General features: G+C 32.0%; 1 protein-coding gene across 1 annotated transcript in view; it reads left to right on the top strand.

The window, feature by feature from the left end:
• The window catches only part of LOC114334869 (lachesin-like), a 352,894-nt gene that overhangs the window by 301,061 nt on the left and 35,110 nt on the right, over positions 1–16,723 (top strand). The window contains exon 5 of the mRNA XM_050643143.1: positions 13,433–13,603. Within this exon, the coding sequence (XP_050499100.1) occupies positions 13,433–13,603 (171 nt within the window). The remainder of the gene's footprint in view (positions 1–13,432; positions 13,604–16,723) is intronic.

Below are 16,723 nucleotides of genomic sequence, written 5' to 3'. Positions count from 1 at the left end.
CTTCAATAAAATAATTTTATAAAATACGTTCACGGAATAATAGCCATTTCCTGATTATTACCACTGACACTCTGACAGTACGTATCAATGATCTACACATCGACGTAGGTTTCACTTTATTTTTTGATTTAACTTGTTTGGAAACGAATTGTGACGCATGGGAAAAGTTAGAGTGGAAGAACTATATCATCATAATCAACACCTATTCCATCTATCGTAAGCCTCCCTTAGGTGTGTCCATTCATTTCTATCCGTTACTTTTTGCATCCATTCTTGACCAGCCGTTCGCTTGATTGCATCTGTCTATCTGGTTTGAGGTCTGCCGGCTCTCTTGTTTGACGTTACTCTGTCTGAGTTACTTAGAGTTTACACAGTATGTTGTTTTTAAAAGCCCATGTTTCAGGTCCACATGTCAGAACCAGCAATACTTACTGATCGAAAATATTTACCTTTAAAGTAAAATTCTGCAATTTAAGTCTACATACGACTAAACCTTTTGAAGGCAGATTCGTTGAACCGTTTGCTTATCAATTTGTACCTACCGAGTGCTGTATCCAGTTCGAATCCATATTGCACGTGAAAATTAAAATATTTTTTGTTTAAGTTTTTGATATCTTTTTTTATTATTTATTGCGTTATTATTTTTTTATTTCTACAGACTCCAGCAGTTCCCTCTTTTCGTTTTCTTTTCGTTGTCTAAAATCTATGCTTCTTTTCGTTTTCATGTTTTGTGAGGGCTGTTGAGTTCTTTTTTGAGAACGTATTCTTGAGTTAAGTAGTTAATTGGTGTCTAATATACACCCCATCGCAATTTGAGCGGATTTCATATACCTACCCTGAATTTGTTCTGAAGCTATTTTCTTGTGGCATTTTTACAATTTTAACTATTTATAATGGAAAATAAGCCACAATATTATTAAAAAATGATTTTTATTAACGTTTCGACGCCCAAATCGGGTGCCGTTGTCTACAATACATACGTACGTTGTGATATGAATTTTTTTACTAAGCAACAACATTTTTGTTTATGTTAGTAGTATTTTGTATTTTGACAACAGCACCCGATTTGGGCGTCGAAATGTTAATAAAAATCATTTTTTAATAATATTGTGGCTTATTACCCATTATAAATAGTTAAAACTACCCTGAATTAGTCTTAATAGTTGATGCAGAGTTTATGTGTTTAAATAAAAAAATCTTGAACCATTCTTACATTTTTAATATTCATGTAAAATGTATTTTGTTTCGTAAATCTTAATATAACTAAGAGTCTTCCCTGTACAATTACAGTAAACTTTTGGAATAAATTAACAATATTTTAGTGTAACAACCCTATCAGCGCCGCATACATTCCAACAAACTCGCAAAAAGCCTAAGTTAAAATCTGAATAGTATTATTTTTTCACCCGTGTTGAGCTGGCCCCCCCCACTTGCAAAAATTAAAAAACAAATAGCCCTGATTTATGAGCTATTTATGAGCTCTCATATTCCGCAAACTAAAAATTTTGAGCTCGTTCCACTGAGCAGGAATTTAATACTTAAAAATAGGAATATTGAATCGGTTTTTGCGGCAGAATTACGAGCTATTTATGAGCTCTTGAAATTATATAGTTTCGATTTTTGAGCTCATCACCTTCACCCCCAAACAACCCTTTAATTGATTTAACTTAAGAGAAAGATGCTGAGAAAACTTAAAATATATCGTATTGCGGATATAATTCCTATAGCTTATATACTCTAAGAATAAACTATTAAATCAAGGGCATTTCGATTATTGAGCTACAACCCCTTCGCAAGAAAACCACCCTATCTTCCCGGCTCAAGAGAAAGTTGTACTTAAAATGCGTTAAACTAATTATTTGGCGACTACATATCATTTAATAATTTATAAGCTTCCAAATTACGCGCATTTAGATCAGTAAATTGCAATTTATTTTGTATAGTGCAGTCACTGAAGGTAAAAATCAACGATTACCTTCAAGTTCGGTGAACCTTCATCGATTTTCACTAAAATTGGTCAGTGGTTAGAGGATACGTCAAGAAACAAAGGTGACATGGTACCACCTTCCGCCTTTACCCTGAGGGTGGATACCGCCCCTTCTCGGGGGTGAAAATTATTTTATAAAAAATAACTGCACAAATCAATAAAAGAACAAATTAAAAGCCAAATTTATTATAAAAAGTTAATAAAATAAGTCAATACTTTTTAAGTTATTAAAGATCAAAGATTTTAATTATTTGTGAAAAAATGCATATTTTGAAGAGGTTTTTTGTAAATCACTGAAAAACTGTAAGTTTTTACAAAAAAGTTAATAGTAGTTTAATTCGTATAGCTTATATTCTAAGAATAAACTCTAAAATCACGCGCCTTTTGATTATTGAACTACAACCCCTTCGCAAGAAAACCATCCCATATTCCCGGCTTAAGAGAGGGTTGTACTTAAAATAATTTAAGTTAATTATTTGTCGACTATATATTGTTTAATAATTTATGAGCTCGCAAAATATACGCATCTCAATTATTGAATTGCCATTTTCTTGCTATAGTGCAGTCACTGAAGGTAAAAATCTACTATGACCTTCGATTTCGGTAAATCTCCATTCATTTTCACGAAAATTGGTGAGCGGATTTTGATACTATCAACTTTTTCTGGATCTTATTTTTGATGGGTATTTCTAAGTACTTTGACAAGTATTTAGTACCTAAGTGTTATAAAATGCATCTTTTTCCCGTTATTTAAGCTTGAACCCTTAGATTTGAACAGTCGGGGAAAAAAATATACATTTAATTACCAATGACTTACTTTAAATTAACATTAAAGGTTTTTCAAGTAAGCAATTTATTATATTTTTTATTAACTTCAATTTTAGTGATGAAAACTTTTTTGCAAAAACTTACAGTTTTTGAGCCATTTATGAAAAATCGCTCTAAAGCATGCATTTTCTTTCCAAAAATTAAAATATTTGATTTTTAATAACTCAAAAAGTATTGATTTATTTTAATCACATTATATAACAAATTTTGCTTACAATTTGTCCCTCTCTCGATTTGTGGGGTTATTTTTGATAAAGTAATTTTCGCTCCCGAGAAGGGGTGACATATACCCCAGGCTAAAACCCCAAGTTGTTATTGCCAATTCGTGAAAATAAATGGAGATTTACCGAAATCGAAGGTAATAGTTGATTTTTACTTTCAGTGACTGCACTATAGAAAGAAAATGGCAATTCAATAATTGAGATGCGTATATTTTGCAAGCTAATAAATTATTAAACGATATGTAGTCGCCAAATAATCAATTTAAATTATTTTAAGAACAACTCTCTCTTAAGCCGGGAAAATGGGGTCGTTTTCTTGCGAAGGGGTTGTAGCTATATAATCGAAAGGTGCGTGATTTAAGAGTTTATTCTTAGAATATAAGCTATACGATTTAAATTACTATTAACTTTTTTGTAAAAACTTACAGTTTTTCAGTGATTTACAAAAAACCTCTTCAAAACATGCATTTTTTTCACAAATAATTAAAATCTTTGATCTTTAATAACTTAAAAAGTATTGACTTATTTTATTAACTTTATATAATAAATTTTGCTTTTAATTTGTTCTTTTATTGAGTTGTGCAGTTATTTTTTATAAAATAATTTTAACCCCCGAGAAGGGGCGGTATCCACCCTCAGGGTAAAGGCGCAAGGTGGTACCATGTCACCTTTGTTTCTTGACGTATCCTCTAACCACTGACCAATTTTCGTGAAAATCGATGAAGGTTCACCGAACTTGAAGGTAATCGTTGATTTTTACCTTCAGTGACTGCACTATACAAAATAAATTGCAATTTACTGATCTAAATGCGCGTAATTTGGAAGCTTATAAATTATTAAATGATATGTAGTCGCCAAATAATTAGTTTAACGCATTTTAAGTACAACTTTCTCTTGAGCCGGGAAGATAGGGTGGTTTTCTTGCGAAGGGGTTGTAGCTCGATAATCGAAATGCCCTTGATTTAATAGTTTATTCTTAGAGTATATAAGCTATAGGAATTATATCCGCAATACGATATATTTTAAGTTTTCTCAGCATCTTTCTCTTAAGTTAAATCAATTAAAGGGTTGTTTGGGGGTGAAGGTGATGAGCTCAAAAATCGAAACTATATAATTTCAAGAGCTCATAAATAGCTCGTAATTCTGCCGCAAAAACCGATTCAATATTCCTATTTTTAAGTAGTGGGGGGGGCTGACTCAGCCCCCCCCCACTAGGGTATTAAATTCCTGCTCAGTGGAACGAGCTCAAAATTTTTAGTTTGCGGAATATGAGAGCTCATAAATAGCTCATAAATCAGGGCTATTTGTTTTTTAATTTTTGCAAGTGGGGGGGGCCAGCTCAACACGGGTTATTTTTTCAGGAGAAATGGTAATATCCAGTTCAAAGTTCGACGTGCAGGCATCCAGAAAATCCCTATTCCACGTGAAAATGAAGGTGATCGTAAGAAACCTGCAAAGAAACAGTCAATCTAGTACTAGAAAAGATAATTAGTGGAACCAATATCCAGAAAAGCTGCACGAATCTGAACAAAAGACAACAGCGCAGCGCCTAGGTTCTGTAAATGACTAGCAGATAATTTTGTCACGTTAAAGAATAGAACTATGACACATGTTCTCGAAATTTAAGGTAGAAGCTAGAATATATGCCCTGACGAACGACAGAGAGTATAAACAACTATTTTCAATGAGAAATAAGCCACAATTTTATCAAAAAAATGATTTTATTAACGTTTCGATGCCCAAGTTGGGTGAAAAAAAATGCCACAAGATAATAACTTCAGAACAACATAGAGAGTATAAATTTGAGAATAGTTATAAATGTAGATACTAAGCACATCTTATGTAAAAGAGAGAACTCAAAACAAATTGACTGGCCAGTTGGTTGCTAAAACCAGTGCCAATAAAACACAAACACACACATACATTTGAGAAGGTAACTGAATTTGAGTACGTTGGAATTATAGTCACTATTCGAGCAGGCGAAGAAAGAGAAATAAATAAACGGTTGATGAAAGGTAGCAAAGCAGTAGGATTATTAAACGCACTGTTGAAGGCAAAAAAAGTGTCCAGGGCAGTCAAAATTCGAACTTGTGAAAAATAGTGAGACCAATGGTATTGCATGCATGTGAAACTTGGATAACAAATCAGAAAGAAGAAAAAAAACTTAAGATTTGGAGGAGGAAAACCTTGAGAAAAGTTTTTGGTTATATAAATGACACTAACGGGAAATCATCAATGATCACATTATGATATTAACGCCTGCAAAATATTACTTAGGCAACAAATGGTTCCACACCTGTATCGGACAAACCGACAATAATGGTCTGCTCCAACTAAGCACAGTCTCAATGTACCAATGTATGTAGATAACTGCACGAAAAGTCTAGTTATAATAACTTTTCCCAAGCAACTAGAAAAGCCATATTGCTAGAAATAGTTAATCCAATGAAAATCCGGCAGGAGATCAAATTCATCAGCATTCTAATGACAGAAGAACCAATATCTATTGAAGGAATCCATATTAACAAAAAGACATCCATGACATTTTAATTCCAAAAATTGTTCCAATAAGACTTATACCGGACCACAAGACGAAAATTGGAAAACTAAAAATCCAAGAAACACATGGTCAAATCCAGCCTGTAGAACCAATAGATGTACCACCAACTGTCGATGGGAATAAGTAGGGAGCGGATTTATATGCGATCAATTTTGATGAAATATGCGCGTATATATGCAGTAAAAAATTACGAAATATGCGCAAGATATGCACAAAAATTCAAAAAATGCGCATTTCGAGAAACCACAAATTTTCTGTTCTATTCTATTCTAGGGGGTTCCTTTACAGGGGTGCGGCAATCTTATTTATTATCTTTCAAATAAAATCGTTATTTTATATACAATGCAATGTATTCACATTTTTTACAAAAACTGATACCAATAGTTACCTATTTAAAATAAAACAACAATATCACTATATTGGCCCAATAAATGACCGTTTTGGAGTGTAATTTCCAGGGGCAACTCCGAATTGCATGAACATTTGGATTTAGGTTCTACTTACCCTCCATTTCAAAGTTGAATTTGTGCCGTTGGTTGCTTTTACTTGGGGGGTGACATTTACCCCTGCTCGGGGGGTGAAAAACGCGTATTTAAAATAAGGCCGGAAATGGATAAATTGACTTATTTTAAGCACGTTTTGTTCTATAAAGTTTTTTACGTAAGTCAATACTTTTCGAGTTATTCGCGATTTAAAATGTTGATTTTTCGACAAAAAAACTACGTTTTCAGACCGTTTTTCCCAAATAACTCAAAAAGTAAATATTTTATCGAAAAAAATATTTTTAGCAAAAGTGTAGCCTATAAAAAAAAACGAAAAAAATGGTGTACCAGTAAAGTCTACAAACTGAGTAGAAGCGAAGTTGTAGCTCTTGAAAAATACGTTCTTATTCGTCTAATTCCAAATCGAATAATTCAGCGCGAAATCACCGAAGAAAGAAGCGTTTTTCGGGAAAAGCTTATTAACATTTTTAAACTATCGAAAAAAATCTTATTATTTGTTTTTTTACAAAAATTACAGCATCAAAAATAAACGAGTTACACTGAAAAAAAAGTTGGCCCCTTTTTTTTTGTTAAAAAGAATCGTGAAAACCTGCCTCTATTTAGCACCCTAAATGAAATTAATCGTTTGGCTTTACAATCTATTTTAACTATATGTGTATTGTTTATATAATCTGTAAGTTTGATTGGTTTAAAGTGCTTATTTTTGAAAACATTTGTTTTTATATTAAAACAATTTTTCTAAAAATTTTTGAAAAATTTAATTTTTTCAAAATAACTTAAAAAGTATTAGTGATAAGAAAAATCTTAAAGAGGAAAAAAATGTAGGTTTTGCTATTATAAATATGCTAGTTTCATGTTGTTTCTCCGTAAGACAAAAATTGGTTAAGATATAGCTGTTCAAAATTTGCATACACTCGTGATTATTGACCCATTCAGGCTTTCTCAATTATAACCCCTTCAAAAATAAACACTTTAAACCGGTGAGACTGACAAATCATATAAAAAATAGATAGGTAAGTAAATTTTTTGTAAAGCGGTAGCGATTAATTTCATTTGGGGAGCTAAACACGGCGAGATTTTCATGATTTTTTACAAAAAAAAAGAGGGCCAATTTTATTTTGAGCGTAACTTATTTTTAATGCTAAAACTTTTGTTAACAATTAAAACAAAGCTTTTTATAAACAGTTTAAAAGGTTTAAATGGGTTTTTCCCGAAAAGTGCTTAATTTTTCGGTGATTTCACCTTGAAATATTCGATTTGGAATTAGACGAATAAGAACGTATTTTTCATGAGCTACAACTTTGTTTTTATTTGATTGATAGACTTCACTGATACACCATTTTTTTGGATTTTTTATAAGCTACACTTTTGATAAGGATATTTTTTTTGATAAAATATTTAATTTTTGAGTTATTTGCGAAAAACCGTCTGAAAACGTAGTTTTTTTGTCGAAAAATCAACATTTTCAATGGCAAATAACTCGAAAAGTATTGACTTACGTAAAAAACTCTATTGAACAAAAGTTGCTTAAAATCAGTCAATTTATCCATTTCCGGTCTTATCTTGAAGGTATGTTGTTTCACTCCCAAGAAGGGGTGACTGTCAGCCTCCAAGTAAAAGCAACCAACGGCACAATTTCAACTTTGAAGTGGAGGGTAAGTAGAACCTAAATCCAAATTTTCATGCAATTCGGAGTTGCCCCTGAAAATTACACGGTATCGCCGAATTTCCCGTTCATTTACTGGGCTATATATATCTTCGATTATAATTCACTAAAATGTGTTTTTCCAAATTTTTCAGGAGGAAACATTTTCTTTGATCAGATAAAATATTTTTATAACTTGAAAAACTCCTTTCAATATCAACAGAAGTAATTGGGGCGCATTAAAATAACTTGTTAAAGACGAAAATTCTGCACCAAAATCCATTTCAAAATTTCCATTAAAAATTTCGCATATATGTCCTCCAAAGTTTTAAAACCGTTTAAAGACGGGATCTGATCTAAAGCATGAATATTTCAATTTTCGTTAGAAAATCGTAGATCGTTAGAAAATCGTTTTAAATCTATGGTTAAATGTATAAATTCTCTTAACAATAGGGGATTTAAAAGAATCACCAGAATTATAGGTACCTACTAAATTGGGATACAAATTGTACTAAATATAATAAAAGTAAATAAAATTCGGATTTCCCGGTAAACCATCCTTCATCATTTTAACATCCTACAATCATTTTATAACGGCGTTCTATAAGCACTATAAGTACTTTGTGTAAAGATCGGGTATTTTCTAAGAAAAAATGAAAAGGCAGTGAATGAACCGTCTCTCTTCAGGTAGTTCTCGAATTAATAGATACGACAGCCTGTGCGGGGAAATATTTTGTGTAGAATTAAAAAATTAAATTTTTTTTGACCTAAATGTTTTTAAATATGCACAAAATATGCATGTTTCTTTAAAAATATGCAAAATTGAGTAAAGTGCTCAAATATGCGAAATATGCATGCAATATGCATTTAGCATAAAATCCGCTCCCTAGGAATAAGTATCGCTTCAGTTATCATAATCAAGTTTTCTTAATAATCTGCCTAATTAGGAAAAGAAAAAGAATTTCCAAATTTCTCTTTGAGGAGATACTGCATCCAGATCCAGATTTTAGAAGAATTAATTGCAGATGTTACCAGGATTTCGAGGACGAAGTCCGAACCAAAGGAGGGAGGAGACATATGATAGAACCCCATGTCTAACTAGAGTCGGCAATTAGAGTCATCAAGGAAGGAAAATAATTTATTACTAGTTCATATTTAGTTGTAGTCATTAAATTTGTAATTTGCACTTTTAATTTTAAAAGTAGAATATACTTACGTATTTTTTATAGGAAATAAGCCACAATTTTACTAAAAAATGAATGTATTAACGTTTCGAAGCCCAAATCGGGTGTCGTTGTCAAAATACACAATACCTAATAGTATTTTGTATTTTGACAACGAAACCCGATTTGGGCTTCGAAACGTTAATAAATTCATTTTTTAGTAAAATTGTGGCTTATTTCCCATAAAAAATACGTAACTATAAAAATGCCACAAGGAAATAGCTTCAGAACAACATTTAGAATATACTTTTGGCACGAAGTTAGTCTTAAACGTGGATCCGGATTTTATATGTTTCAATAAGAAAATTTTGAACCATTTTTCTCATTTTCTTATATTCATGTAAAATGTTTTTTATTTTATGAAAATATAAGCAGGTGTAATACAATGTAAATGTTAATATAATAAAGAATCTTTCCTCTACAATTACAGTACATTACTAAAAAAAACTTTTTGAATAAATTAACAATATTTTAGTGGAACAACCCTATCAGCGCCGCATACATTCCAACAAACTCGCAAAAAGCCTAAGTTAAAATCTGAATAGTATTATTTTTTCAGGAGAAATGGTAATATCCAGTTCAAAGTTCGAAGTGCAGGCATCCAGAAAATCCCTATTCCACGTGAAAATGAAGGTTATCGTAAGAAACCTGCAAAGAAACAGTCAATCTAGTACTAGAAAAGATAATTAGTGGAACCAATATCCAGAAAAGCTGCACGAATCTGAACAAAAGACAACAGCGCAGCGCCTAGGTTCTGTAAATGACTAGCAAATGATTTTGTCACGTTAAAGAATAGAACTATGACACATGTTCTTAAAATTTAAGGTAGAAGCTAGAATATATGCCCTGACGAACAACAGAGAGTATAAACAACTATTTTCAATGAGAAATAAGCCACAATTTTATCAAAGAAATGATTTTATTGACGTTTCGACGCCCAAGTTGGGTGAAAAAAAATGCCACAAGATAATAACTTCAAAACAACATAGAGAGTATAAATTTGAGAATAGTTATAAATGTAGATACTAAGCACATCTTATGTAAAAGAGAGAACTCAAAACAAATTGACTGGCCAGTTGGTTGCTAAAACCAGTGCCAATAAAACACAAACACACACATACATTTGAGAAGGTAACTGAATTTGAGTACGTTGGAATTATAGTCACTATTCGAGCAGGCGAAGAAAGAGAAATAAATAAACGGTTAGTGAAAGGTAGCAAAGCAGTAGGATCATTAAACGCACTGTTGAAGGCAAAAAAAGTGTCCAGGGCAGTCAAAATTCGAACTTGTGAAAAATAGTGAGACCAACGGTATTGTATGCATGTGAAACTTGGATAACAAATCAGAAAGAAGAAAAAAAGCTTAAGATTTGGAGGAAGAAAAACTTGAGAAAAGTTTTTGATTATATAAACGACACTAACGGGAAATGATCAATGACCACATTATGATATTAACGCCTGCAAAATATTACTTACGCAACAAATGGTTCCACACCTGTATCGGAAAAACCGACAATATTGGTCTGCTCCAACTAAGCACAGTCTCAACGTACCAATGTATGTAGATAACTGCACGAAAAGTCTAGTTATAATAACTTTTACCAAGAAACTAGCAAAGCCATATTGCTAGAAATAGTTAATCCAATGAAAATCAGCATTCTAATGACAGAAGAACCAATATCTATTGAAAGAATCCATATTAACAAAAAGACATCCCATGACATTTTAATTCCAAAAATTGTTCCAATAAGACTTATACCGGACCACAAGACGAAAATTGGAAAACTAAAAATCCCAGAAACACATGGTCAAATCCAGCCTGTAGAACCAATAGATGTACCACCAACTGTCGATGGGAATAAGTATCACTTCAGTTATCATAATCAAGTTTTCCTAATAATCTGCCTAATTAGGAAAAGAAAAAGAATTTCCAAATTTCTCTTTGAGGAGATACTGCATCCAGATCCAGATTTTAGAAGAATTAATTACAGATGTTACCAGGATTTCGAGGACGAAGTCCGAACCAAAGGAGGGAGGAGACATATGATAGAACCCCATGTCTAACTAGAGTCGGCAATTCCGAGGACCGGAGTCTATAAAGAAGGAAGGAAAATAATTTATTACTAGTTAATATTTAGTTGTAGTAATTAAATTTGTAATTTGCACATTTAATTTTAAAAGTAGAATATACTTTTGGCACGAAGTTAGTCTTAAAAGTGGATCCGGATTTTATAGGTTTCAATAAAAAAATCTTGAACCATTTTTCTCATTTTCTTATATTTATGTAAAATGTTTTTTATTTTATGAAAATATAAGCAGGTGTAATACAATGTAAATGTTAATATAATAAAGAATCTTCCCTCTAAAATTACTGTACATTACTAAAAAAACTTTTTGAATAAATTAACAATATTTTAGTGGAACAACCCTATCAGCGCCGCATACATTCCAACAAACTCGCAAAAAGCCTAAGTTAAAATCTGAATAGTATTATTTTTTCAGGAGAAATGGTAATATCCAGTTCGAAATTCGACGTGCAGGCATCCAGCAAATCCCTATTCCACGTGAAAATGACGGTGATCGTAAGAAACCTGCAAAGAAACAGTCAATCTAGTACTAGAAAAGATAATTAGTGGAACCAATATCCAGAAAAGCTGCACGAATCTGAACAAAAGACAACAGCGCAGCGCCTAGGTTCTGTAAATGACTAGCAGATAATTTTGTCACGTTAAAGAATAGAACTATGACACATGTTCTCAAAATTTAAGGTAGAAGCTAGAATATATGACCTGACGAACGACAGAGAGTATAAACAACTATTTTCAATGAGAAATAAGCCACAATTTTATCAAAAAATGATTTTATTAACGTTTTGACGCCCAAGTTGGGTGAAAAAAAATGCCACAAGATAATAACTTCAGAACAACATAGAGAGTATAAATTTGAGAATAGTTATAAATGTAGATACTAAGCACATCTTATGTAAAAGAGAGAACTCAAAATAAATTGACTGGCCAGTTGGTTGCTAAAACCAGTGCCAATAAAACACAAACACACACATACATTTGAGAAGGTAACTGAATTTGGGTACGTTGGAATTATAGTCACTATTCGAGCAAGCGAAGAAAGAGAAATAAATAAACGGTTGATGAAAGGTAGCAAAGCAGTAGGATCATTAAACGCACTGTTGAAGGCAAAAAAAGTGTCCAGGGCAGTCAAAATTCGAACTTGTGAAAAATAGTGAGACCAATGGTATTGTATGCATGTGAAACTTGGATAACAAATCAGAAAGAAGAAAAAAAACTTAAGATTTAGAGGAGGAAAACCTTGAGAAAAGTTTTTGGTTATATAAACGACACTAACGGGAAATGATCAATGATCACATTATGATATTAACGCCTGCAAAATATTACTTAGGCAACAAATGGTTCCACACCTGTATCGGAAAACCGACAATAATGGTCTGCTCCAACTAAGCACAGTCTCAATGTACCAATGTATGTAGATACCTGCACGAAAAGTCTAGTTATAATAACTTTTCCCAAGCAACTAGCAAAGCCATATTGCTAGAAATAGTTAATCCAATGAAAATCCAGCAGATAGAGATCAAATTCATCAGCATTCTAATGACAGAAGAACCCATATCTATTGAAAGAATCCATATTAACAGAAAGACATCCCATGACATTTTAATTCCAAAAATTATTCCAATAAGACTTATACCGGACCACAAGACGAAAATTGGAAAACTAAAAATCCCAGAAACACATGGTCAAATCCAGCCTGTAGAACCAATAGATGTACCACCAACTGTCGATGGGAATAAATGTCACTTCAGTTATCATAATCAAGTTTTCCTAATAATCTGCCTAATTAGGAAAAGAAAAAGAATTTCCAAATTTCTCTTTAAGGAGATACTGCATCCAGATCCAGATTTTAGAAGAATTAATTGCAGATGCTACCAGGATTTCGAGGACGAAGTCAGAACCAAAGGAGGGAGGAGACATATGATAGAACCCCATGTCTAACTAGAGTCGGCAATTCCGAGGACCGGAGTCTATAAAGAAGGAAGGAAAATAATTTATTACTAGTTAATATTTAGTTGTAGTAATTAAATTTGTAATTTGCACATTTAATTTTAAAAGTAGAATATACTTTTGGCACGAAGTTAGTCTTAAAAGTGGATCCGGATTTTATAGGTTTCAATAAAAAAATCTTGAACCATTTTTCTCATTTTCTTATATTTATGTAAAATGTTTTTTATTTTATGAAAATATAAGCAGGTGTAATACAATGTAAATGTTAATATAATAAAGAATCTTCCCTCTAAAATTACTGTACATTACTAAAAAAACTTTTTGAATAAATTAACAATATTTTAGTGGAACAACCCTATCAGCGCCGCATACATTCCAACAAACTCGCAAAAAGCCTAAGTTAAAATCTGAATAGTATTATTTTTTCAGGAGAAATGGTAATATCCAGTTCGAAATTCGACGTGCAGGCATCCAGCAAATCCCTATTCCACGTGAAAATGACGGTGATCGTAAGAAACCTGCAAAGAGACGATGCCGGTTCGTATCGCTGTATCGCCAAAAACTCCCTCGGCGAGGTGGAGAGCAATATCCGACTGTACGGTAAGGTCTTAAGATGTTTTTCGACCTTTTAAAGTTGCGCCCGCAACGGTTTTTATCACCCAATAAAAGAAGAGGTTATGAGTGAGTTTTCTTGGTGAATTACACGCACAGAAAGTTTTGCTTTTCTTTTTATTTTTGTTCTTTTAAGATTTTTCTAAACATTTTTTCATAGCATTGCTAATTTGCATTTGGCAAACATTTTGCATCGTGTAATTATAGGGTTATGAGGCAATTATTTGCCAAACATACAACTACGGAAAAACGTATCTTAAGATTTTTTTATAGTTTATATTCCTGTTTAACAATAATATAGAAATTTAATTTAAGTATACATTATAGTCCGTTCTTTAACGGTAAAATATTGAAAAACCTCTAAATTTTAAAGAACCGCTTGGATTGACATGAACTTTGGCACACACATAGCTAATAAGTCAAAAAAAAAAGTGATATTGTGCCGATATGTGCTTTTACCCTGGGGGTGGTTTTCACCCCCACTTGTGGGTGAAAAAATATTCGTCTAAAGAAAGTTAGGAAATCGATAAACTGGCTAATTTTAAGTAACTTTTGTTCTATAAAGTTTTTTCACTAAGTCAATACTTTTCGAGTTATTTGGCAGTGAATATGTTCATTTTTTCAACAAAATAACCACGCTTTTAGACGGTTTTTCGCAAATAATTCAAATAGTAAGTATTTTGTCGAAAAAACATTCGTAGCAAAAATATAGCCGGTAAAAATTTTTAAAAAATTGTGTATATATCATGTTTTTACACCTAGTAGAAGCAGATTTATAGCTATTGAAAAATAGGTTCATATTCGTCAAATTCCAAATGGAATACTTTAACGTGAAATAACCAAAAATGAAGCACATTTCGGGAAAAACTCATTACAACTTATTTAAAGTGTTTAAAAAAGCTTCATTTTTGTTTTATAAAAAAAAATCTAGCATCAAAATTAAACAAGTTACACTCAAAATAAAGTTAGTACCTTTTGGTTTTGGTAAAAAAATCGAGAAAGTCACCCCCTAATTAGTATCTTAAATGAACTTAATCGTTACGACTTCACAAGTTTCTTGACTCGTGTATATATTGTTTATATGATCTGTAAGTTTCATCGGTTCAAAGTCCTTATTATTGAAAGGGCTGTAGTTAAAAGGGGTTGAACGAGTCACTGATCACGAATGTATGCAAATTTAGAAACACCAAATCTCAATCAGTTTTTGTCTAACAGAAAAACAAAAAAATACATGATATTCAGAAAAGCAAATCTGACTTTTTTTGTTTTTCGAGATTTTTGGTATCTCTAACAATTTTCAAGTTATTTTGAAAAAAAGCATATTTTTCAAAATTTAAATTTTTAAAAATTTTACTTTGAAACCAAATTTTTTTCAAAAATAAGCACTTTGAATCGATGAAACTTACAGATCATATAAACACAACATAAGTAAAATAATTTGTGGAGCGGTAACGATTAATTTCATTTAAGTTGCTAATTAAGGGGTGATCTTCCAGATTTTTTTTTTCAAAAACAAAATGGACCAACTTTATTTTGAGCGTAACTTGCTTAAATTTAATGCTAGAAACTTTTTGTAAAAACAGAAATAAATATTTTTTAAAATACTTTAAAAAAAAGTCATAATGGGTTTTTTCCCAAGAAGTGCTTAATTTTTTGGATATTTCACGTCGAAATATTCTATTTGAAATTTGGTAAATATGAATCTATTTTTCATTGGCTATAACTCTGGTTCTACGAGAGCCAGAGACCTAACGTGTACACCATTTTTTTTACTTTTTTATAGGCTATATTTTTGCTAAGAACGTTTTTTTTTTCGACAAAATACTTACTTTTTGAGTTATTTGCGAAAAACCTAAGAACGTTTTTTTTTTCGACAAAATACTTACTTTTTGAGTTATTTGCGAAAAACCGTCTAAAAATGTGGTTATTTTGTTGAAAAATGAACATATTCACTCGCAAATAACTCGAAAAATGGTGACTTAGCGAAAAAGCTCTATAGAACAAAAGTTACTTAAAATTAGTCAGTTTACCCATTTCCGGACTTATTTTGGACATATATTTTTTCACCCCCAAGAGGGGGTGAAAGCCACCCCCAGGGCAAAAGCACACATCGGCACAATATCACTTTTTTTCTTTGACATGTAAGCTATAAGTATGCCAAATTTCATCTCAATCCAAGCGGTTTTTTAAAATTTGGAGCAAAAACCGTGAAAGAATGGACTATTAAACTAAGAACGGTTTACGAATTTGTAAAATTATGATATAGCTACAAAATATTTAATTAACCCCACGTTACTCGCACGGTGGGACTAGAATATCCCATATAGGTAAATATTATCAATTATCATAATATAGTAAATACTCTAGTACCAATCCAACGTTGGTCAGTAAAGAATTTTGTTAGCGTGTTTGTTAATAGTACATTATTCAATAAGCATGTAATGATGAATTACGACACTCGCCTTCGGCTCGTGTCGCAAATTTCATCATCATGAGTAATAGCCATTACATGTGAGTAGAATACTATGCTTTTTCTACGACCTTTATTTTATATAATTTATTAATTTTATATAATTATCAAATTTAAAAATCTCAATTAAAATTAAAATCTACAAAAACTGGAAACTAGTGAAATGAGAATCCCAAGAGAAATAACACTGACGGACAGATCAAGAAATATGGCATAAGGAACAAGGCAATATAGACAATATAAATATTCTTTATCTTCAATTGCCGGCCTGGAGGTCGGCAATCATTCAACCTATTCGCACTTTAGAAGAAACTGCTCTGAAGTTCATTAATGTACACACATCCATACAATTTTCTCAGGTTACATATCCATGATATTTTTCGTCTCTCTCTCTGCTTTTCTTTCCTTGGATCTTTCCCTGTATAATCAATTGGCGCACGTTGTAACTCTCTTTACGTGTTATATGTCCGAACTACTCCAATTTTCTGTTTTGTTTATATTCAAGATTTCTATTCCTCAATTTATCCATCTTAGAAACTATGTGTTTGCGACGTGTTCTGTCCAATATATTTTCAGAATTCTTCTATAAACCCACAACTCGAATGATTTAGATTTGTTCATGGAGATCGCATTCAAGG

The sequence above is a fragment of the Diabrotica virgifera genome, chromosome 2, assembly GCF_917563875.1.
Source record: "Diabrotica virgifera virgifera chromosome 2, PGI_DIABVI_V3a".
Taxonomy (NCBI): domain Eukaryota; kingdom Metazoa; phylum Arthropoda; class Insecta; order Coleoptera; family Chrysomelidae; genus Diabrotica; species Diabrotica virgifera.
Note: the sequence above shows the minus strand (reverse complement) of the source record. Positions and strands in the feature narration are given on the sequence as shown.